Source organism: Eutrigla gurnardus (genome assembly GCF_963514095.1).
Source record: "Eutrigla gurnardus genome assembly, chromosome: 7".
In the NCBI taxonomy this organism is placed as follows: domain Eukaryota; kingdom Metazoa; phylum Chordata; class Actinopteri; order Perciformes; family Triglidae; genus Eutrigla; species Eutrigla gurnardus.
Genome location: NC_139921.1, coordinates 7,535,285 through 7,560,684, shown reverse-complemented (window position 1 = coordinate 7,560,684; position 25,400 = coordinate 7,535,285). Strand labels below are relative to the sequence as shown.

General features: G+C 44.5%; 1 protein-coding gene across 1 annotated transcript in view; it reads right to left on the bottom strand.

The window, feature by feature from the left end:
- Positions 1-604: 604 nt before the first annotated feature.
- ccdc88c (coiled-coil domain containing 88C) overlaps positions 605-25,400 on the bottom strand; it is a 43,191-nt gene continuing 18,395 nt past the window's right edge. The window contains exons 7-31 of the mRNA XM_084014250.1: positions 24,773-24,916; positions 23,229-23,461; positions 22,586-22,667; positions 21,752-21,910; positions 21,509-21,655; positions 21,021-21,171; positions 20,749-20,930; positions 20,527-20,664; positions 20,145-20,429; positions 19,184-19,981; positions 18,756-18,883; positions 18,513-18,654; positions 18,320-18,430; positions 17,758-17,919; positions 16,850-17,127; positions 15,654-15,797; positions 15,186-15,372; positions 14,931-15,076; positions 14,156-14,245; positions 13,765-14,057; positions 9,533-9,622; positions 8,747-8,851; positions 8,529-8,666; positions 8,174-8,412; positions 605-5,141 (exon numbers count right to left, since the gene is read on the bottom strand). Of these exons, the coding sequence (XP_083870376.1) occupies positions 4,371-5,141; positions 8,174-8,412; positions 8,529-8,666; positions 8,747-8,851; positions 9,533-9,622; positions 13,765-14,057; positions 14,156-14,245; positions 14,931-15,076; positions 15,186-15,372; positions 15,654-15,797; positions 16,850-17,127; positions 17,758-17,919; positions 18,320-18,430; positions 18,513-18,654; positions 18,756-18,883; positions 19,184-19,981; positions 20,145-20,429; positions 20,527-20,664; positions 20,749-20,930; positions 21,021-21,171; positions 21,509-21,655; positions 21,752-21,910; positions 22,586-22,667; positions 23,229-23,461; positions 24,773-24,916 (5,343 nt within the window). The 3' untranslated portion in view covers positions 605-4,370. The remainder of the gene's footprint in view (positions 5,142-8,173; positions 8,413-8,528; positions 8,667-8,746; positions 8,852-9,532; positions 9,623-13,764; positions 14,058-14,155; positions 14,246-14,930; positions 15,077-15,185; positions 15,373-15,653; positions 15,798-16,849; positions 17,128-17,757; positions 17,920-18,319; positions 18,431-18,512; positions 18,655-18,755; positions 18,884-19,183; positions 19,982-20,144; positions 20,430-20,526; positions 20,665-20,748; positions 20,931-21,020; positions 21,172-21,508; positions 21,656-21,751; positions 21,911-22,585; positions 22,668-23,228; positions 23,462-24,772; positions 24,917-25,400) is intronic.

Here is a 25,400-nt window from a genome sequence, read left to right as displayed (position 1 = left end):
ATCTGTTGCAGCCTGGGAGATTGTGACACTTACGGTGCATTCAGGTGCTCTGGGAAATACTAGACGTCTCATCAACTCCGGGAAAGAGGAAACGTTTTCACAAACCTGAATCTGTGAGATGTGATGAACAGGATGGCATTCAATGTATGGTGATGGTTGGACTCATTTCACCACATCCATCAGTCTTTCACCTTTAAATCAACAAAACGTTATACACAAACAATAGCACAGGTTGCATAGCATGAACAGTAAATATCTTAAATAACTATGAATAAAAACACAACAAAAATAAATATAAAATGTAGCAACATGGTGGCTCACAGGGACACTTGAATAGAACAGACCAATAATTAATATAATTAACAAAAAGGCCTATGGACGTTTCAACAAAACTGCATATAGTCAACAACTTGGGTCCATGTCTACTTCCTGTCATGCAGATGCTGTTCACATACACTGCAACAGGAAATACACCGGGACACATCTGAAATGTTTACATTCACACCTTTGAGATGATCTGTATCGCATTTGAGGTGTTTATGAAGTCGTCTGTTTGAAGAGAAAAACACAAGCTGACACAATGAAGAAGTAGGAGGAGCATCACTTCAAGTTTATAAACCTTTATTACCAAAAAAAGCTTTCGGGTGTAAAAACCTCAGATTCTACTGGATCACACTAGTAGCCTTTTAACAGTAGTCACGTCACAGCAGTCAGCAGTATTCATAAAGTGAACTAAAGTTATTGCAGCAGGAAATGCCAGTGACGTGGGCTCTTCTTCACCTTCTGCTTTCACTTCTCTAATGAGACGCTGCATCGCCAGCAGCTATTCGCTCTCCCACGCCGGCCTGGTGGAACACCGGCAGGAAGTGGTGCCCTTCAATCTGGCACTTTTAGGAGTGAGCAGGTAAGCCGACTAACGGGGACCATCAACCCCCAAACTGGTGTATTGGTAAGGGAATAATGGGACACAGGTGGACAGAGCAAAAAACACACACACACACACACACACACACACACACACACACACACACACACACACACACACACACACACACACACACACACACACACACACACACACACACACACAATATAGTAATAATGTGATGTGCACAGGTTTGTGTGAGATGGCGTTTCAATAACAGAAAGGTTTCTTTCTTGGAATTTAATATGTTTTTCTTGTGATGTCAGCAAAACGGACACACACACATACATACAGCCTGGAGGGCTTCAGGGGTGAATAATGCAGAGACATTAAAAAGGCAACACAGCAACCTCCAAACAGATAAATAGACCAGCTGCAGCACTACTGATAGCATCGACCTACAGTACAGTGTTTAATATCATGTTACGTCATCTGCAAACATGAGCTCACTACTAGTATTTGTTTAAAAATGTACCAAACTTACCACATAAGTTTGACTAGTTTACAGGAATTGTTTTTTTTTTTTTTGGTATCAACAAACATTTTCAAGGTGAAGCTCCCAAAGTGTTTTTTTTACAAAAAGTATCTTGTCTTTTAATATTTTCCCAGTTCTATCTAATGTCATGTACAAATGTTACAGGTAAAATAATTTAGCTCGTTGCATATTGACATGTGCTTTTTGTTCAAAAGGTTAGCGATGGATTCCAGTCAAATCTTCATTTTCATAACTCCAGTGTTGCATCTTCTTCCTCATTCTAGTGCTTTTAAGAAAGTCGTTTGTAATGCCGCAGGGACAGCTTTGTATTTACAACAGCAGAACAGACAAACGGTCAGTTGATCAGAATATTTAGCATGAGATTCATTTTTTCCATTAACGGTATCATCTGTCTCCATACTTTTAGTCATTTCCCCCACCTCTTCATTTTCCTCTCCGTTCACCGGCCTTTACTTACATGCCAAGTGTTTTTAAAATCCCCCATCAGTCATCTGTCTACCAGCGATGACGTCACTGAAAATCAGTGACGTCTCCAGTTGAATTCTCCTGATGTGATCTGAGTTTCAGACAAGAAGATAAGAAAAAACCCCAATACTACAGAGTGAAGTGAGCTGTGTGACGTGTTCACCCGTGTGTGTGATTAAGATTAACTTTTGTATTTTCCAACCTAGATTACGCCCAATTAAAGCGCTTGTTGTTGCCACTGACAGGCTCAGATTGTTATTATTAATGTCTGACAACATTATAAAAAGAACCTCTGCATTTCAAATAAAACATTTCTCTTTTCTTTCACTTGATCTGTTATTGTGTGTCCTGCACAAGGAGGATTCTCGTTGAGAGTTGAGATCTTCTTCTTCTGTGGTGCAGGTTTCAGCAGCACCGCCTTGAAGCAGCTGGTTCACCCTCCACTTCCTGTTGCCCATCTCCCTCAATACTGGACCAGTTTCAGACATTGCTGTCCCTACTAGTCAGTTAAGACACAAAAAGATGGAAAACTTCCAGGTTGAAAAATACCAAAGTTACACTGTAAATGTGAGAGAACACTTCTATTATTCTAGAGAGTTATTAATATGGTGGACACCAATACATTTTACATTCTGCTACTGGAATCTTAATAGAGTAATCTTAGATTTAAAGTCAAGCTGAAATGAAAAACGCCTTTTTAAACCCTTTTACATCACATTGTGCACAATATATGCCTAAAAAATGTAAAAAAAACAACAACAAAAAAAAACAACCATTTTCTTCCTGGATACAAAATAAGACGCGTGTTTACATCACCTAGAACCAACCTCTTCAACCAGTAATATCATGACATCATCCATCAACTGCAAACGTTGTGAGCATCCAATCAAATTACTCCCAACGTTACATCCCGTCTGCCTTTCCTGCTTGGCTGGGAAACACAGAGGAGAATACAGAAGATAGATTCTCTAGAAGTGACTTTTCAGCCCGACTTGAAATGCTTTAATCTGCTCCGTCAGCCAACATAATAAAGCATGATGCTTGTGTAAAGTGTTAGCATGGTGCACCAAAATCACAGACCCTCCGGAGACACTTTGACCCGTTAATGAGAACAAACGCATGTTTAAGAGAACGATCTACCAAACACCTGATTCCATGCAAACTCTAACAATCACATCTCTGTTGATGCTCTCCTCACAACTGTCTGGCTAACGTGCAGCCGTGCACCCTACGAAACCAGTGGTTTACCCAGCAGTGTGTGTGTGTGTGTGTGTGTGTGTGTGTGTGTGTGTGTGTGTGTGTGGATTTAATCCAATTCAATGGTTAGCGAAGCCACAAGCAAGCCCCTCGGGGGACCATTCCTCGGCGTCTGTATATATCATTATATATATATGTGTGTGTGTGAGTGTGTGTGTTTATGAAACTAGTGTTGGCTCGGGCCGACCAACATTTCCAGTAAAGTGTCAGAGTGTTGCATGCTGGGACAGAATCTAAAGATGGAGAGGGAGAAAGACTGTAATTTAACTGGGAGGAGCGCCTCCAACTCTGTCCTGTTTATCCATCTGTCCTCCTGTCACTGCATCCATCTCTATATCTGTCCACCGCTCTCCATCCCAGCATCCCTCAGTCTTTCTTCTTTGCTCACATCCCTCCATTCTCTCACTCCTCTCTTCCACATAACAAAGGAGAGGAGGAGGACAAAAAAAGCAGGAGAAATCTGATACATTCAGTCGCTCTGGTGTTTCTGGTCGCCTTCACTTTAGTTCAATCACTCCTCTCGGTGATGGCTATGTTCTGCAGAGCCTCCAGCTTAGCAGGACCAGGCAGTGTTAGCAGTCAAAGAGCTGCAGCTCATAGACCAACCCATCCTTGGTATTCTGGTCCACAGCTCAGCATGGAGCACTTGTCCTCTCTGCCTGCAGTCTTGAAGTGTTATGGATTCTCATCTTCATCTCAGCTCCCATTTCTGTTTAAATAAGCACTCTTTAAAAAGCATCTGGGTCATCACCTGCTAAAATATCCACAATTCATTTTTAAAAACAGCCAGTAAAAGCAAAACCTGTTGGTGGCTCCTTTGCCCCAGAAAATAAACCTCATCCTGTGGGCTCCGGCTGCTTGCTGGACCACAGATATGGTGATAAGAAAACAGCAAGCCAATGATTTCCAGCATTCTCAGAGAACGTCTATAGTGTTCATGTCTAAATCCTGGGAAAGACCATCAGTGAGCTCAAATCTATAGTGCATTCACTGTCAGATTCAGCTTGTGATGGAAAATGCTCAAATCGACTGCAGTTAAGGTATGACGTGATTTTTGGTACAGCTGAAACAGAAAAGGTTTGTTCCAGGAAATACAGACTGAACTCACTAGAGATGTGTTTAAATTTGGCTTTCCAGGATTTAGACTTATTTCCAGTTAATGTTGAGAGTATTTGGTTCCCATCTTTAGACACAGCCATACCTACAGACGCACATTAGTGTCAGCGTTTAGACACAGCCGTACTCGTACCACACAGTCTGAGGGTCGTTGTTGGGGTCAGGGGAAGCAGGCGTGCTTTTCGGCCGTTCCACAGAGCCAGACCTCTCTCTCTCACTTTCTTTCTTTAAGTGGGCGGAGTCAGCTGACGGCCCCTCCCTCGACACCTCCCCGTGCTCCGAGGCTTCGTCGGTCCGTGTGGCAGGCACGGCCCTGACGGGGGTCACCATGGCGACCTCTCCACGGTGGTGGTAGGAGGAGGATGAGGTGGGGCCGTTCCGAGGGACGGGAGTCCTCCCTCGCTCTCGTTCTCTCTCTGTGAATCTCTCCGTTTGCAGATTGAGGGAGGACGAATGGTGAATGGGCGGATTTAGGAAGCTTCCATCTCCATGCTGATTGGTCGGACCAGCCAGCCGAGCAGACAGTGGCCGTTCTCTCCCACTCGCCCCTCCCCCTTGTCTCCGAACAACCACATCGGATTGGCCTTCGTTCCCACGGAAACTGTCTGGTCCGTTGGAGCGCAGCAAATCAGCCGAGGCCAGGCTGAAAGCCCTGCTCAGTGATTGGCTGGTTCTCTGGTTGGACTGGCCTGAGGCTGGGGATTGGCCTACAGGCTGGCGGGGCGAAGGCTTGACGCTCTGGCCGGGCCTCTGGATGGGTGACTGAACCGTGGGCGTGACATAGCTGGTGGGAGTCACCTGATCTCTGCCTGCTGGAGTCGAGGGGGCGGGGCTTCTGGTGAAATAGTCGGTCATTAGGTCCTCCCTGCTTCCTGTTGACACCTAGACAAAATTGATATATTAAAACAATTATTTAATAAAAAACACACACACATTCATAAATATACCCAAAAGTACAAAATATACCCAAAAGAGTACAAGTACTTAAGTTGCAGTACTTGCTGATACAGAGTACCTATATGTACTGAATAATACCATTACAGTTCTAACAATAACTTTGAAAACATTCAACTTTGTGTTTTCCTGATAAAAAACAGAGCAGTAGGGGTATTAATAATTAACCTAGTTTACCACAAATTAATCATACTGTGTTAACGCGTTAATGTGTCCATACTACAGCTAAGACAAACAAAGACTCACAGCTCTGGCTACCCGTCTGAAGAGGCACACTAGAGAAGAAGTGAGGAGAAACAGGATGTTCTCCACAGAACCATCCGGAGTGTACTAGAGAGAGTACTAGCATGAGAACAGACCCACCCAGGGCTGAACAATACTGGAAAACATTATGAGAGAAGGAGGCAACACAAAACACCAATGCTCAGAGACTAGCTGGTCTCAGAGTGGAAACCTTCCCAGAACAAGACCCAGTAACCATCACAATGGTCGACACCCAGGCAGTGTCATCTGCACCGGGCCCTGATAGGATCCACACCTACTGGCGAGGAATGAACCAGCTGGATCAGGACCCATCCAGAGTGGTGAACCCAAGACATCATTGTGGCTCAGATGAGAAGGCACATGGATCAATATATGAGCGGAGCCCAGAAAGGTGTTGGTAGGAACACCAGGGGAACCTACTGGTTGACAAAGCACTCCACTGTGACACTCAGACTGTAAGACCAGACGGACCAACTGATCTGGTTTGATTACAAGAAGCCTTCATCAAAAACTCAATGGGGCTGTGGAAGACAACTCTAAAGGAGATGCTCTGTCTCGTCTGCTGCATCGGCCTGAACCCCCTCAGCCAGATCATCACTTAGAGTGGCGACGGATAGCGGTTCCCAAGTGGAGTAACCATCAGCCACCTCCTCTACATGGGTCACATCAAGCTGTATGCCAGACATAAGTGTGACATGGACTCACTGATCCAGGATGGAACACCATAACCGGGCTGGCAAAGTCTACAGGAACATGTGGGCTGGATGAGGTCAGAATGGAAGACAAAGGTAGCTGAGAAGCTGAGATCCTGTAGGACTTCCAGATGCAGACTGATGAACTGGTGACGGCTAACCAACCATCATGGAGGTGGACTAACAGCAGATCACAGCAGTCGTGATAGATGGAGCTCTAACAAGAGACAGCATCGTCAGGAAGAAGGAACACGAGAAGCTTTAAAATACCAAGAGATGACAGAGGAGCTAGAAAAGAGGTGGAGAGTAAAGGGTCACTCGGGGCTCTAACCCCCAAACTGGGACAGTGGGTCCAGCAGAGTCCAGGGACAACATCCCAGACCTCTGTCCAGAAGAGCTCAGACCAGAACAGCTATGATAATGCAGAACCACCAGGCTCCTCTGGTAGAGGACCTGAGCAGGAAGCAGGGAACACAAGACGGCCCATGGGACGAGTGGGGAATATATACACATATTTAACATTTACATATACTTTGATGTAAGGTTGTAAATCACTGTTTATCATATTACTTTATTACAATGATTGAAACATCGGTTTCATAATCATCCTGGATTTCATTGTTTTTTGTCATAAGAATGTGTGTTGTTTTAGAGGCAGCTGTGAAGGCCTCACCCTCTCTGTGGGATCATCAATAAGAGTTATTATGGGTGTTACATTTATATTAGTAAAACAGAATATTAACAGACTGAAGACAAGTGAGATGTTCAGTGACTGAATAGTAATATTCTCACGCTGATTTCAGTGCGTACATATGCAGACGACAGGTTGGAATTAAACATCTGATTTATGGGCAGGAGTTTCCCTCAAAAGAGTTAGAGATGAAAAGAAATACTTTCATAAATCAAAAGTCACATTTCTCCTGTTTGATAAGAAGGTGTTTCAGCAAGCATCAGCATCATCATCATCATCATCATCATCATCTGTGTGTTAGGATCAATCGCTGAATCCTTCAGCCAGTCTCTTCAGGGAGGGAGTGTAATATGAGTCATGTGTGACAGCATGAGAGAAACCTGCATGACTGCATTGTTCAGGTTTTCATGTATTATTCAGAGTCTGTTCCACCAGCGGACCTAAAATGCTCATGTGTTTGAGACCGATAAGAATGACTCCATTACCTACAAATGTACTTCCTTCTGCTTCATGGTTGATGTGTGTGGATGACCAGTCAAAACTAAAAAGATTACAAATAATTTGATTCGCAGCTTGGCATCTTGTGGCCCTATTTTTTATTTTTGTCTTTCATTTATAATTGTGGGTGGGTGGATGGATGGATGGATGGATAGATGGATGGATGGATGGATGGATGGATGGATGGATAGATAGATAGATAGATAGATAGATAGATAGATAGATAGATAGATAGATAGATAGATAGATAGATAGATAGATAGATAGATAGATAGATAGATAGATAGATAGATAGACAGACAGACAGACAGACAGTTTCAGGCCTGAAGGCAGAAGAGAGCTGGATTAAAGCAAAAATCAATATGAAAGATGTGAAACTTGAGATCGAATGTTGTGGTAACACCACAAATCTCTGTCCGAGCCCAATCAAACCTCACTGGAGACGTTCATATGAAGGACCACTCTCTCTCTCTCTCTCTCTCTCTCTCTCTCTCTGACGCTCTTCACATTTAGTTCTTGTTGAATAAACATTGCATTGTTGTAACTGCTTTGGGTCTTTTTTTAAGGTAAATATCAATATTTCTCATACTGAAGCAGGTTAGAGAGTTACCTCTTTGTACAATCTGCAGCATTCGTTGTGTGAAAGTACAGCAGCGACACCCAGCCGGAATTACTATTATGTTATACAGTGAGTGAGTGTGTGTTATATCAATACATGAACATATTTCCTTATGACTGATGTCTTTTATGAACCAACTATATTTCTTATGTGTACATACATATATATTTTTATAATATATGCACATATTTCTCACCACAGGAGGCGACTGGAGGTTGCTCTCTTGTAGAAACTGCTCCAGCGTCACCATCTCACTTCCAGGAGAAGAAGGGCGGGTCTTCGGTCTGACTCCGCCTCCGTGCTGTGGTTGGGCCCTCTGGGGTGTGTGGTCGTATGGAAGGGTGGAGCTACGTGACAGAGTCTGTTGTGATTGGCTCAGGCCAATGACATCATCACTGGAGAGGCTGGCCGAGCGACCCTGGCGATCTGATGCGTCTAAGACGGTGGAAAACGTTGTGTTATTACAGACTGAAACTAAAACATGTATATAAAGTGTGTAATGTATGTGTGTGTGTGTGTGTGTGTGTGTGTGTGTGTGTGTGCGTGTGTACCTCTGCAGTTGACAGGCGAGTTAGAGCTGGAGGTGTGGTGGCTGAAGTCTGCCGACCCCGGGCGACCTCCCGTGTTGCCATGTTGAACAAACACAGGGTCCGGGGAGTTGTGGCGGGAGTCTTCATCAAATAACTGACCTGAACACATTTATGAGCCGTCACACACACACTCACACTCCTGCTGGCTGAATAAGGTGGGAGTTAATACCGTGGCCTACCTCTGGGCCTGCGGCCGGGGCCTTGTCCCAGCCTGGAGCTGGAGTTGTTGGTTAGGCCCAATGAGGGGTGAGTGGGAGTGGAGCTCAGAGCTTTATGGGTCTGACCTGAGGGCAGGAAACTCCAAGAGCTTAACCAATGTCTTATTCTAGATTAGTTCACATTAAACTGAGGCCATCTTTCATCTCCTATAATATTATACTTATGTTATTGCTTGATCATCATTAGATTTTGATGAATGAATTATTCAAGTTGAAAATCTTTACCTAATTGTATAATTTGTTGACGAAACCTTTGATGGAAACCAAAATCATATCAGGTACTGCCTCAAGGATCAGTCAGGAAGGACAGAAAGAGAGGACCGGTCTGAGCCGCCCCCTCTAAGCCTCCCTCTTTGGGGGTCGCCCTGCCTTTGCCTCTGCTGCACCTGCTGTCACTGTCTTTGGCACCAAAGCAGGTGAAGCTGATTCACAATCACCTGCTTCCTAAATGTGCAGATTAATTTCCCTGACGTTTTACCAACTTGGTGTTAGACTGTGATGATTAAGTGTTCCCTCCATTTCTTCACTTTTTAAACTATATATATACTAAATACATATATTGTCAAAGGAAGCATTAGAAGACAAGCAAAAGTAAAAAAGAGATGCCACCAAATCTCCACTGTCGACCCTGAATGTGTACAAGAGCTGATGAAGTTTGACTAAATGAACCTTGACATTATTCCAGTTGGCGGTTTCACACTCGATCTAAGCTGGTGGTTTAAGAGTAAACACAAACATATCCGTTACCTTGTCCGTGTCCGTCCTCTCCGTTGACACTCTCACTGCTGCCTCCTGGTGTACTGCTGCGGTACACACCCCGACCCCTGTCAGTCAAACCTGCGGACCAATCAGAATGATGTCAGGAACCTGCATGCCACAGTTTGACCATAACATGTGTGGTGTGCGTGACATAAAGTAGCAAGAGAGCAAAGCAAGACATGAGCAATCCATTCATTGATTCAGGCACTCTGGAAGCTTAAAACGGTGATATCTGTTCATATTCAGTGGATTCATCTCATTATAACTGGACATTTCTGAATAATAGACAGGGGTCGCTGAGATCTGTGTGCCACAGTAAATCATCATAATACCAAGTCCTGCCATGTGCTATCATGAACATTTGAATTCAGGCAAAAGTCCAAATGTTTATCCAGAACCAGGGTCCAACACTCTGCTAATCTTTCTGGCCAATAACACGTTTAAATGTAAAGCTGAACTATGCAATTTGACATGTTGATGGCACAAAACGCAGTAACAGGTAAGCTTTTAAGGGTTCTCTATGTGACACATTCACAGCATTAATAAAGCAGCAAACGACTAAGGGGAGAGATGTAGTGTAGTCATGTCTACGTGAGCAGAGTGTGTGTTATTATCGGAGCTTCTCTAGGCTGATTTTATGTGAGCATGCCCCCGCAGGCTGGACCCCCACCCTCCTGTTAGCGTCGCCATGTTGCCAGTAAAGTTGACCTGCATTCACTACATTCAGTCTACATTCACCACCTTCACGCACCGATGGCTCAGACTTTGGGGACAGTATCTTGCTCAAGGACACTTCGGCATGTGAACTGGAGGAGCCGGGATTCGGCAGGAGACATTCTCTGAATTTCGGATTTAGCGATCAACCTCTCGTACTCTTCCCTCCAAATTTCCCTGACAACACATGAAACACACTCCCTGTTTAGAGACACAGTTTGCTCTTATTGCCCTTTTGGCCACATTCCATCACTTACATTATCAAAATGGAAATAATGCCAAGGTGGAGAAACCATGGTGCTGTGTGTATCATTTGTTACTCTTTGATTTAACACATTGATTTCCCTTCTTTTAGCACATCGTCATGAGGCAACCTCACTGAGGAGGAGGTGACAACAAACATCTCAGTGTATTTGCTTCACGTTTGTGATGAAGTCAGTGAAATCTTAATCCGGGAGACGCTATGATGTAAAGAAACAGTAGCACAGGTGGAGATGAAGTAAAGCTGTGAAGCCCCAGTGTGCTGAATTGAGCAGGTGTGAGTGTTTTATTGCTTATGAATTAAACTTTTCATCTGTAGGAGCCGATACTTTGTCTTGATTCTCATCTTAGCTGCTTCAACGATGCTTCTATTGGCATGTTTAAAAAGCCACAGAGGCTTTTGAGACTTAAAAAGCTCATTTCAGACAGAGGATGTACAGACAAAAGGGTTAAAGCAAGTAGACAAACAGAACGTGGAAGGAGAGGTGGTCTGCAGGAGTGTGGTTGCTGTGGTGACCCGTCACTGCGGAGTGAATTCAGAGGAAACTGCAGCAAAGCTTCAGCTCTGCCTCCAAGGAGCTCACAGCTCGGAACAGAGATCTGCTCTCAGTGAAGGGATCCACCAAGACAGCAGACTAACAACATGGAGTGAGGTGACGGCACACAAACACAGAAAAGTCTTCATCATCCAACTCTTCACCAACATGCAGACATATGCAGATATATGCAGGCATGCCTGGCGTGCTTGGAAACCAGCTCTACATGTGTGTACTTACTACTTACTAGCAGCACTGGCTGGCTCACACCCGCAACACACACCTGCCTGTGTGTGTGTGTGTGTGTGTGTGTGTGTGTGTGTGTGTGTGTGTGTCTTGAGGCGTGTGCAGTCTGTGCATTAGTGTTTATGACGTGCAGGTATGATATGTGCATTTATGTGTCGTGTACTGAGTGTTGTTGAACAGTCCGGTGTGGCAGTGAAGATGAAGATGAAGAGGTGTGTGGTTACAAAGGATGAGGAAGGATTTTAAAATACTCCGTTGGCTGAGATTGGCTGGCTATGGATGACGTCGGCTGTGATGTCACTGGAAGACCAGAATCGCAGTCTTCTAGTGAGAGAGAGGGAGGGACGGGAGGAGGAGGAGGAGGGTGAGGAGGAGGAGGAGGAGGAGGAGGGGAGGAGTTTCTCTTGACTTTTACTGCGGAGAAAACCGAAGCGTTTGGATGTGGGTGGAGCTGAGATGGAGAGAATGGAGATAGAGAGAGATAGGAGGGAAGGATGGAGAAATGTAAAGAAAACCATGAAATAATGACAGTTGATTAAGAAGTTATTGAGCACGTATGCAAAATTATAGATATCATGCAAGAAAATCCACTAGAATCAAACAAGTAAACAGATGTAAAGTAAAATCATGCATTAGACTCAAGAAGAGCTCAACTCACTCTCATTCAGGCAGACGTGTCAGACGTACTGCATGTGGCTGTATAACAGAACTGGCCAGACTTATTCTTTACATTTCAATATCTATGAATATGACATTTAAAAGCCTCTGAGAGTGAATCGAGCTCGGCCATGTGTTGAATTTAAGTGGAGAGCATTAAAAAAGGAAACCCATGGAAATAGAAACATAAACAAAGGACCATGCAGTAGAACCCACTTCTATTATTAGGACAGAGTGATAAAAAAACAGGTCCCGATAGTGTAAAGTGTGTAAATATGAGTCAAGCTTGATTTAAGTTGTGGTGAGACTGAGAGCAACAGGAAGTTCCCTTGAAGCCAATGTGACTTTTACATTGGATTTTGGATGTAAATTGGGCCACGAGCGAATCTGGCAAGAAATTACACTTATAATGCATTACAAACGCCAAAAATGATTTATCATACATTATATAAATAAATGATCTAAATCTGATCATGAATATTATATATTTGCATCCCACACTTTTAACTTTCCTCCCTGCCGTTCTCCTGGAGGTACAATTTCCCCGATTCGATTCACACATGCTCACATTTCAAAATCCAGCCACTATATTTATTAGACATAGCCTGGTGTCACTGCTGTTTGTGACACCATGATCCATAGTTTGTTCAAATTCAAGACAAACAGAATGAAGTAAGTTCACTGTGTAGCGGTTTCTCCCCTTTTTTAGATTGCTTCACTTGAAAATGACATATTTTAGTCTAATAATAGTACAGTATAATAGTAACTTATTAATTTTCCATCCCTACTAAAAGCACGTAAGTTACTTTTAGTAGCACTTCACTCTAAAGTCAGAGTAGAAGGCAGAACGGTCCTGACCACTGCACTAGTTACTTTGTTTGATCTGACTGAATATTATTTGAAAAATGTGTAAATGATAAAAGAATCAGGAAACACTTGGAAGTGTAAAATCTAATTCTACATCGCACTCGTTCCAAAACATGTTAAAGTTTGGAAAGAATGCAGAAGGAATCTATTTTCCATTCAATCATTGCTGTTAGTATCTCTAGTGTTGTTAATATGGAAACACAGTCGGTGGATGTTAACAGAAACAGAGGTGTAAAGCAACTCGGTGAGTCAGTCAACAGCGCCCTCTATAGGAGCAGATAGGGAGGTGCGCCATGTTCCACTCCATCGTATACCCTAAACATGAAACCACAGACATTCACTTCTCCTCCAGTGTTTAGGGCCAGTTTGAACATTTACATACTGATACTTTGTGTGAGTGAAAACTTCAGTGGAATTACTATGTTTACTATGTTCCTGTAAATGACGACGGCTCTTTTTCTCTATATGTAAAATAGTTTATTAGGTAAAAACTCTGTTTTCTTGAAAGGAGAGTTGATAACTAAAAAGGTCTGTCATTGTGATTGACCGGAGGTATTAGTTCATTGCAATATTTATTGGTTGATTTTCCAAATATTTATTATCAGTCCCTTTTCTAATTCCACCTCACAGCACTTATTGATGAAGAAAACGCATCCCTTTTAAAGCTGGTTGATATAAAAGGTTATTTTTTAGAGTCTGGTGCAGCGCTCACTCCACATGAAACCCACCTCCATGACATCACTTCCTGTAAACTTCACAGACAACAATGAGGATGTGGTGGACCTGATTATTCTCGGGTCTAGCTCAGATAAAAACCAAACCTGTCGGCAGGTTAGTGTGTTGTTCAGTGCTGAGGTGTTACCCAGTCGACCCATCGTTGACATGTCGGGATGATAAACATGATGATGAATATGGAGAGGCGTTTGAGTGTGCGTTTACCTCGGCTGATGGGTGTGAGCGCTGGACTCTGGGGTCCCAGGCTGATGCTCGGGGTGTGGTTGTTATGGTTACTGTGGGCATGGCCGCTGTCCTGCGTGTCACTTCCTGTGCGTTTGGGGAGAGGGGGTGGGGTTTCAGGGGGGAGGAGGGGAGGCGGGGAAGGCAGCGGGATGTCTGGGGCGCTCTTTGCTCGTTCTCTCTCCTTGTCTCGGTCGGCTCCTCTCTCCCTGCTGCTCTCCTTCCGGGGTTTGATCAGTTTGGCTAAAGCTTTGGCTCCGGACCACTGACTCCTCCTGACAAGACACAACGGCATTCACCAGTGAGATAAAACGGCAACGCGACACACGGCTATTCCATGCAGCATATTTGAATGTGCTGATAAAAGCATCACTTTTTAGGTGTGGGGTCGTAGAACTTGTACTGGTCCATGATCTTTTCCTCCAGTTTCTCTTTCTGACGGCGAAGAGCGTTCAGCTTATCACTACATGAAAAAGAAAGACAGAAACACATTATAATCCCTTACTTATTGTCACAGAATATCTCACTGAAAACCTGGGGAGCGCTCATACTAGCATACTATTAGGTCTGCCTGAAAGAGATTTATTATGTCCCAACACATTCTGTTTGTTTTGGTGAGCCTCCCGCCACTTGGGGGCGCTGTCAGTTAGGCATAAAGTATTACAATCAAGTATCTAACATATAGTTGTTGCTGACTCAAAATGGTTTTGACCGTGTTGACTGCAAATGAATATCACTTTTTTTGTTTGTCTGTTATTGTAAAACAGGTTAGAGGACAGAGAAAAAGACTAAACTCCCACAAACTGTGATGAATACATTAATAACTCTTTTGAGTATTGAAAAGCACTGAACATCTCGTTCAGTTATAACATGCTGATTTGAGTGTAAATATTTTGCTACTAGATGTTAGATGCTATTCATGTTAAAGGTTATTAGTGTGAGCTACAGATGCTAATGGAAATATGTTACAGCATCATTTTAAGCTTTTTCAGTTTTAAATACCCACCAATGTTTGTGAAGACAACAGCAGTTCTATCTGCTCTCCAGCTCCATGTATGTATGTTACTAGTACTATATACTATGTATAAGTATGTATAAGTACAAGTGTTCATGTTGTAGTTTGTGTTGCAGGTGCTGTGTGCACTTACATGTAGACTTTCTGTTCCTGGTGATTCAGCTCTTTGCTCTCCATGCTCCTCTCTAGCAGAGTGTGGTTCTGCTGACTCAGCAGGTTGATCTGACTAAGGAGGTGGTGGTTCTCCTCTTCCAGGTTCCCTTTCAGTCGGCTCAACAGCTACAAAAACACACACATGCAGGAGTCAGGACAGAACAACATGATGGCCCAGATACTTGTCACGTATTCCTCCCACTGCCTGGTGGTGAAATGAAAAGGTGCCGTTCACCTCACAGTGGTTGTCCAGTTTGGTCATGGTTAGATCCAGACCCTGGTGTTGCTCCATCAGCGCATCGTATCGAGCCATCCAGCGACTCTCTTCCAGCTGGGCGGAGATCAGTGAGCTCTTCAGTTCGTTCATGCGCTGCTGCAGCCCCTCGCATTGCTCCGACTGCTGTGATTGGCTGTCTCTGGATCTAAAGAGGGAGACAGACGAAGTCAGACACAAAGGAAGGGATACGAGGACAGACTCAGGTAGTTATAAAATGTGCAGCTCTGACCGATTTCACAGCTAAATCCATGAAGGAAAGTTTAACACATAGCAAATACTCCCGTGTACAGTGTGAGGACTTAGAAGCTGGTTTTAGAAACTGATATGGAACTAATATTCTTGGGCCACACCTGTTCTAACGAGCAGTAACGCTGGGAACAACGTGCACTTTACCACTGCCAGTGTGACGGTGTAAAAAACGAGTACCTGTCCACTTCGGTTTTGAGCTGGAGATTCTCTTGCTGTAGGAGCCGATTCTTCTGGATCTCCTGGTTAAGTTCCTCCTTCTCCTTCCGGCCGTGCCCCTCCTGCTCCTCCCATTTCTCCTCCTGCTGCAGCAAGCCACAATACCTGCAGACAGGCGGAGCAGAGACATTATTTTTTCGTTATTATTTCTACATGACGTTGTGTGCATTTACAGCGTGAGCACGGTCATGTTTGGTTTCATGTCAGCATGTCGCGTGTGTGACGCCTCCTTCCTTCACCTGTGATCCCCACAAGTGCCAATAGAGGAGAAAAGTATGAAACGAACACCACCAACACTAGATAAAGTGAAGTAAAGACAACTTTAGCTATAAACTCCTAGAAACTAACTACCTCGGGTCACATGACGTCACTGTCACGCCACGTAGCTGGAGGCCGACTCGTCCGTCTGATAACACTTTGTAGTCTTAGACACTTGTTACCCACCTTTTTAAGACAGGCAAAAACTTCAAAATGTACAAGAGTACACATTTATTGATGCCTTTTATATCATGGAACAAAATGTTAAAATCTCTTACACATGCGTTAACCACAGACCTTATAATATATAAAACACATTCAAAAGACACGATGTCGAGACGAGGGAAACACTCCTGCAGCTCTATTGAGGCCCTCCAACATAGACTACGTAAAAAACAGAGTTTCCATTTCTTTGTCTTGTTAAACGTTGGCAGTCCAGTTTCCCATATGGGACCACGAGGAGCTCAACGCTTGTTAACATATGGAAGAGGAAATGCACTGGACTTGGCCCGGGCCCGCCTGTAAAGATATGTTCTGTTCATTCTGAAGCTGTAGTGGGACGAAGAAGACCAGACACAGTCTTACGTAATTAATGGGATGGTTTAACAACACGGAGGTACACAATCCTGCAGGTCCATATCTTCCCACAGCTCTGTGTATCCTGCTATATTCTGGAACCCACATATTCTGATATGAAAAACATCACAAGAAGATAAAGACGCTGTAATACCATTTCACCGTGACTTTAACAGACTATTCATTGGAACTTGGTCCAATAAAAGCTCCTAAAATGAGCTTATTATCTACTAAATAAGGTTCTTGTCATGCGTCTCCCTCCCGTTGTTTTTAGAGGACTCCATCTCTACACTGCTAGTCAGGTGTGCATGTTCTGTACTTACTTGCTGTGCAGCGTCCTGTGTTCGCCCTCTAGCGCCCTCTGCTTGCCTTTCAGGGCAGCGTGCTGACTGATCAGCTGCTCGTACTCGTGCGCTTGCCTCTCGTGGACGTTCAGCAGGCGCTCGTGGTCGCTGAGCACATTTTCTCGGCCTCGCCACGCCTCCTCGCGCTGCCTCTGCCACGACTCCACCTCTGACTCCAGGGCTGTCACTTGGCCCTGCAGCACAGCATTCTGGGCCATGAGAGATGCACTCTGGGAAGAGAGCGTGGAGTTCTCCACCTAAGAAACAGAAGTACATTAGAAGTCAGAGGGGAAACAAAGTATAGTCTGAGAAATTTGGCAAAATTCTGACTTTGACACCTTTGACCTAAATATCTAGATACCAAAACAAAAACGAGACCACAGCAAAATAACATAATAGATGACATAACATGGGGAAAACAAAAATAAAAATGTAAAATGAATGCCGTAAGCAGTTCTCCCTATACTTGAGGTTAGGTGATTTCCTTGAAGCTAACTTCATATTTTCAACCAGATCATATTAAACCGCTTTAAAAGGCACACGGTTTTCAGAGACTGCAGCACAGGAGACTGAGAGAGGCTTCCCAAACCTGAACCCACAACATGATAATACATTCAGACGAGGTCTGGGAGAAGACGAGGAGGAAAGCTGCTCTCATTCCTACACTTTTCACTTCAAGCAAACACATTTAACCACAGGATCCCGAAAGCACGAGGATCTCCAACCAACGGCTGCATAGACTCTCATGTTAGCACCAAGAAACCACAAATATGACCACGACTTCACGTTCTTGTATTTAAACCAGCAATCCAGCATAGCGTCACCTTTCCAGCATCCAGACTGAAATGTCTTCAGAGATGTATTTTCTAGTCATTAATACTGTTTACCTGTAGTTTAGCTGTCTGCGTATGTAGGGCTGAATTCTGCTCCTGCAGCGTGGTGGTGTGTCGCTGCAGCGCCAACATCTGGTGGTTGAGAGATGTATTGTGGTTCTCCAGCTGTTTGAGCTGCCCCTTCAACAGACAGCTCTCCGTCTGCAGGGAGGCGTTCTGCAGGAAGTAATGACGACATGAAGGACTCGTATGGGAAATAAGAGGCACATCAAGTCATTCCTGTCACAACGATGGTCCACTAATTGAATTTAATATACTAAGAAATTGGGCAAAAGAGTGAACTTAACATATAAAACAACATTAGAGCTGTGGTCTACATTCTGAAAATCAGTTGAGCCTCTGAGACAGATTTGAAAAAAGCATCCCGCCCGGGAGCTTTCGGAGCAATGGCTCCCATTGGCCAATTTCTATGCAGGGCTACGGCTGATAGACTGGATGGATTTCTTTTTTTATTCCAAATCCAGTAGACCATAGCTTTAAATATGCTTGATAAAATATGGGTTAACACTACAAAAACATACTTTTTATTCAGGAATTAAAACCAAATGAATCTTACATTCTTTTCTACATCAATAAGATGATCTTTGATTCGGAGCAGTTCAGCAGTGGCTGACCCTTGACCTCGGTCGCTTCCTGAGCGCTGCAGGAGGTTGTGGTTTTCTTCCCCCTGGAAAAACAAAACATATCCTAACACACTCTACAACACAACACCTCATCGTGTGGAAAGGGCTTTGTACGCGTGTCCTTACGGTAGCGAGCTCAGCGCGGAGCACAGTGTTGAGCGTGTTGCTCGCTTCGAGTTTCTTTTCTAGACAGGAGATTTTCTCCTCTTTAACCTTCATCGTCTGTTGGACGGTTTCCTCAAGCCGAGACTCCAGCAGCCTGTACCTGCTGACATGTGCACATGGGAAATCATTTCACACATGAAATCATTACAATCTGATTAGTAACCCGAAGCATGGGGAAAAAATAGCAGCCTATCAGGAGTCTACCTGTCCTCCAGTGTGTGCTCTTGCTGGAGTAGTTTTTCTCTGCTCAAGCCGATCTTCTCAAGTTCTTGATTGACTCTCTCCAACTCAACACTCTGCTGCTGGACACTCAGCTTCTCTGAAACCAAGTCCTGCACAAAACGCACACACGTCAACATTTCCATACAGATGCTAACATGCATGCAGGGTTAGAAGAATGCATACTGCAGGTTAGTCGGAATGTTAGGCCAAAAACCCTCCCTGACTCCCCATTATTTTATATTCATTTAAGTTTTATCCTATTGTATCAAATTATCGACAATCAACGTGGATATGTTTTTTTTCATTCATCCAAAACTCCAAAGGGGAGTCGATTCCAGAAACATCTTTCACATATAAAGAATAAAGAAATAATGTCTACAGCCTTGTTGAGTGCAGCTTCTTCCTCTCACCTCTCTCAGAGTGGCCAGAGTCCTCTTGTCAATGGTTGCCTGTTTCTGTAGCTCCTTGTTCTCCCTCTCCACTTCCTTGGCTTTGACCGACACCTCCTTTAGCCTTTCCACCTCCTTATTCTGAGTCAGGTTCTCTTTCTTCACTGTGGCCAGTCGCCTCCCTTTCTCCTCCAGCTCCGTCTCTTTCCCCTCCAGCAGTGTCCTGATCCTCCAGCTCTCCTTCTCCAGGTGCTTCCTGCTCTTCTCCGACTGCTCCAAATCCAGCTGGAGCTTCCTCCTCTCCTCTTCCACCTCCTCCTTCCTTCTCCTCTCCTCCTTCAGGTCTTCTACTTCCCTTCTCAGCTCCTCTTCTCTGACCTGGCTCTCCTGCCTCTGTCTCTCCTCCTCTTCCCTCTCCTCTTTGCTCCTCTGTATTTCCCCCTCTAAGCGATGCTTCTCCTGGTTCAGAGCTGCCACGTTCAGGTCAAGCCTCTCAGCCCTCTTCCTTTCTCCTTGTGCCTCCTCTTTAGCTCCCTCCAGCCTCCTTTGCAGATCCTGTGTCTTTCTCTGTGCCTCCTTATGCTCCTCCTGTAGGGAGGCCAAGCGGGCGGATGAGGAGCGCAGGTTTTCCATGGAGCAGCGCAGGTCCAGGTTCTCCTTCGCTAGCAGGCTGTTCTCTGCCTCTTGCTTCCCCAGTCGCTGGTGCTCCTGCTGGGCCTCCTCTGCCTCCCGCTTCAGCCTGTGCACCTCCTGCTCCAGGGAGGACATCTGCTTCTCTAGAGCCTCTGACCGCTCGCTGCACGCACGCAGAGAGGCCACCTAAATGCAAAACAGAGATTAAAGTGTTAAAGTTGTGTTTTCGTATTGATTACTGAAGCACTTACGGCATATGAAAGAATACACTCATCACCATCGGAGAAGGAAGTGTGTTGTGCATCCCTGTGTTGCACAATGCCATTAAATGATCCTTGAATATTATTACCTCTCTGTTCAGAGCGTCCCTGCTCCTCTCCAGCCTCGCTGCCTCTCTCTCCACTTCCTCACACCGCCCTGCCCTCTCCCTCAGCCTCTCTGCATCCTCATTGGCCATTTTCAGTTGGGTTTCGAAGCTGGCCAATCGGGAGCTGGTATCAGTGATGTTCTGGTGCAGCAGGCGGTTCTCCGTTTCCACCTCACGGACCCTCGCCTCGCTGTTTGACTGAGCGCGCTCCTGAAGGGACGCGACGGCATCGGAGAGGTGCTGCTTCTCACTCTCCAACTCTGAGATCTGATTGGACAGGAAGAGTGGAATACAGGGTGAACAAAGAATGCATTTTGATCAGTGTGTGTGTGTGTGTGTGTGTGTGTGTGTGTGTGTTAATCACCTGTTTGTCTTTCTCTGCCCTCAGAGTATGCATTTCTCTCTGCAGACTCTGCTTTTCCTTCAGTATTTCCTCTCCCAGAGACTCCATGTCCTGATTGGTCAGTCTCTCCTGGTCCAGTAAACTCTGAAGGCCATCCAACTGACAAACGAACAATTTAAAGGTACAGTAGCTATTAGAAAAAAAATTTGCAACAAGCATTGCAAAAAAATGAATGTGTCCTACCTTCTTGTTGAGGCCTTGGTTCTCCCTGTCTAGCTCCTGGGTGTGGAGCTGCTGCTCCTGCAGGAGGAGATTATCCTCCTTCAGTCTCTCTATAGAGGACTGAAGCTCCCTGTTCTCCTTCTCCAGCTTCAAGGCCCGACTGGAAACACACTCGTTCAGCTCATGGACCAACGATTTACGAGCTGCAGCACAGACAGAAATATAACATATCTGAACGTACAAACGGCAGCGGTACACCAGAATATAAAAGAAAGGAGAAATGACTGTCGTACTCTCTGTGTTAGTGTTGTCATGGTTCTTGGACAGCTGTTCCAGCTCCCAGCCGAGATGAGCAGACTCGTTCATACTCTGTTTCTGTCCAATCTCCAGCAGCATGTTCTCCTCCACCAGCTCCTGCAACCTCTGACGTTCATTGTCCCTGTCCTGCACACAATGTGGAATACTGCCTCAGGGCCTGTGTCTGTACATCTGTCTGTTTCTAACAGCAAGGCGCCCCTTTGTTTTTTATTATCTAGTCGGGCCACTATCGATTTGTTTGGCATTGTATTTTCAACAGGTCAGTCTGACAGCTGTAACGTGCCACTAATCTTATAACACTCAGGATAGACAGCAAAAAACCTATGTGGACACCGGCCCGAATACAACAAGATTTTATAGAGCTTCTAAATATGTTCACGCCAAAATGAGCGTGTTGAAACCTTAAAAAAGCCGACACATGAACTTAGACTGAGAAATCGTTGATAACAGTGTCGTGTAATACCATTTCCAGGTCGTGGATTTTAGCTCGAAGTAACAGGTTGTCCTTCTCCAACGTGTGCAGTTTATCACAGCGCCCCCTGGAGGCGGAGAGCTGCTCTTCCAACAGCACCTTCGTCTCCATGAGAGTCAGGTTGTCTTCGCGAATCTCCTAAAGACCACACACACACACACACACACACAGAGTGTGAGGAGACCTCGATATGATGGAGACGTATCGATGTGCAGGGTGAAGCTGTGTTCGTACCTCCATTCTGGTCTTGTAGAAGTGAACGTCATTGAGTTTCTCTTTACATCGGGTCAGTTCAGCCTCCAGCCGGTCGACCCGGGCCGCTCTTTCCCTCAGTGAGTCCACCTCGTCCCGGTACACTCTGACGGAACGAGCCTCACAGGACAAAGACTGGTTCTGAACCACACACACACACACACACACACACACACACACACACACACACACACACACACACACACACACACACACACACACACACACACACACACACACACACACACACACACACACACACACACACACACACACACACACACACACACAAATATACACAAATATACATTAATATGATCTCCCATTGACTTTGTTGTTGTAAATAATACATGAACATCACAACACACACTTTGCTTACTCAAAATATAAGACTACTAAGAAAATGTCAACCGTGTCAAAAGCTGTTGCTTTTAAAAGTTAGTATTGAGCCCTGCATTAGAAACAAAAAGTGTGTAGTGGATCCCCAGTCTTAAGGCCTTTCCACACGGGGTGCATGATAAATACATGGCAGGAAAATTCTAAATGCAACTTACTGTGAGTGTTTTTTATTGAGATAAAACAATATCCTATATCCATCGCATCCCTAAAAGGGTGCATATTGAATATGTCCATTATGCATGATTGAACATGATTGGTTGATGCCTTTATCAGCGTTGTGAAAGTTCCAAAAAATCAACTTTGTTTCTTTCTCACCACGTAATATTCATGTTCTCTGTGAAAGTACTCATGATAGAAAACAACAGTTTGAAAAAAAACAAATGAAATATTAACATGAAATGAATCACAGGTCCTGACCTCTTGTTTCTGTTTCTGTAGCTCCTGATCCAGTCGCTCCACTTCATGTTTTGAATCCATCAGCTGCTCCGTCTTTTCCTCCCTACACACACACACACACACACACACACACACACACACACACACACACACACACACACACACACACACACACACACACACACACACACACACACACACACACACACACACACACACACACACACACACACACACACACACAGTTCAGCTTTACAATCCATAATTATGTTGTCCCATCAGCCCCACACCCTGCTAATGTCTAGGTAGGTTGATAGTAATTGAAGAGTTTGATGCTGCAGAAACACAGTAGACTTTCCTGACTCCAAGTCTTTAATATAGCTAAGTAAACGTATCCAGACAGTTTATTCTACAGAATGACCTCCAGTTGCTTGTGTAAAGTGGGAGTGTATATTTTAGGACCCCTGTGTGATGTCATCCTACATCTATCAGACCTAGACAGCATAATACGATGTGCTGGATATTTAATGACTTCCAGCTGCTGTTTCAGCCTTAAACCCACAGAAACCTTGAGGACTCTGACGTTCAGCAGTATGCACTGAGCTGCTGCTTTGGCCACATGGGTAGGTTTGTTGTTCACATCACAAGTTTGATCCCGACTCACAGTTCTTGTCTGTATCGTCGGAGCTTGGCTTTGGTATCAGCGAGCTCCACGGACAGATGCTGCTTCTCCTCTTTGGTCAGCCCAGACACAGCCACAGCAGATCCACCGTTATTCAGCCGCACTCCTCCAGAAGTCTGCCCGCGCTCGGGGCTGCTCATGCCCAGGTTCCTGCACCCTTCCTGGGGCTGCTGAGTGGACAGGTAGTCCCTCTCCTGGGTCAGATCCACAATCACCTGGAAGGCAGAAGTGGTTTCCTGTTTAATTCATGTTTTCACATAGGACGTATGTTTTGGGGCTTCTGCCAACTTTCTTCTTTATATTTGTTTCCTCAACATAAAAGGTATTTATTCGTGTGTTCAAATGAAAAATCCTCTGAAAGAGCATTTAACATTACAAATTGGACCTCACAGCGCGCTGGCAGGTTTAAAAAATGCCAAACTAACAGCATTTTTCACAGCCAGAAACTGTAAAATCGGAAATTATCATTGGATTTTCAAATTTCCGATGGTTCTTGAACAAATAATGTGTGACGAACACAAATAACCACATCTAAGTTTAAAACCTCCATCCAGCCATAGTCACTTCTCCTGTTCAGGTCGCAGGGGGGCTGGAGCCGACCCCAGCTGACATTGGGTGAAGGCGGGGTTCACCTGGACAGGTAACCAGTCTATCACACGTATAGACAGACAGGTAACCAGTCTATCACACGTAGAGACAGACAGGTAACCAGTCTATCACACGTATAGACAGACAGGTAGCCAGTCTATCGCACGTATAGACAGACAGGTAACCAGTCTATCACACGTAGAGACAGACAGGTAGCCAGTCTATCACACGTAGAGACAGACAGGTAACCAGTCTATCACACGTATAGACAGACAGGTAACCAGTCTATCACACGTAGAGACAGACAGGTAGCCAGTCTATCACACGTAGAGACAGACAGGTAGCCAGTCTATCACACGTAGAGACAGACAGGTAGCCAGTCTATCACATGGTGAGACAGACAACCATTCACACAGGAACCTGAACCCAGACCCTTCTTGCTGTGAGGTCTCATTTAAATTGAACAAAAAGAAACCACTCACCAGTTCCTGACAAAAAGCTTGAAAGTGGAGGTTATAAACATGTAAATAGTGCTATCTCTACAGCATGTGGAGTCTCAATTTGTTTTTCTAAGATTGGCAACACTTGAAAAAGGGTTGTATATAGAAATTCCATTGTTTCCCAATTTTTGCAACATAGATTATGAAAGATATTGCACTAGCACTCTTTTATGATGTTATGATTATAACTGTCATCTGTGAGTTCCCCCTACTTCTAGCCATGGTTGTGCTGTTTCCATAAAGGTGCTTTTATAATGCAGTGAAAACATGCAGTTAAACAGCTCACGGTTCAGAGGGTTAATCACAATAATTATCAAACATACCAAACTAACTGCATCCTATAAAAAGTAGACGATAATTATCTATTTTTAGTAGAGTTGATTAATAATAACATTCCAGCAGCAGCAGCCTGTCAGCGGTGGTTGTGTTGGTTCGTACCTCGCTGGCTTTGTCTCTCTGGTCAATCAGCTGCTGCAGCGACGCCGCCATGTTGCGGGACAGAGGATCCAGCTCTTCGTGGGCCAGCTCGGATCCTTCCTCCAGCCAGGAAAGGTCAAGGACATTCTGCTGGTTGTGGGTCACCTGCGACCGACACCAAACAACAAGTTAGTGTGTGCAGAGAGGCACATACAGCACGGGAGTACTAACACACGTTTGATTAAATGGGACATTCACGCTCATTACCACTTAGATTTGGCTCGACACGTTTGGAAGCCTCAGGATTTTAACAAACTGTTTGAACAATGCTTGTAAGTAACGGCACACTCTTTAAAGTATGTGCAGAGATAAACGAGCATGCTAACATCATTAGCGTGATCTCAGCATCCAGCAGTCTGCCTCAGAAGTAAAAGGGCTGGAAATAGGACAGCGCTATTTAAACATCACATTCATTACAATTTAAATTGATTACTGCTGAACAAGTTATTGTTCTTTGATGTCAGCTGATGTTGTTTCATGCTGCAGGGAGATAAACATAAAAACAACACACACACTTTTAGGGCTGCAACTACCAAATATGTTCATTATCATTTAATCTGATTATGATATCGATTAGTGGATTCATTCT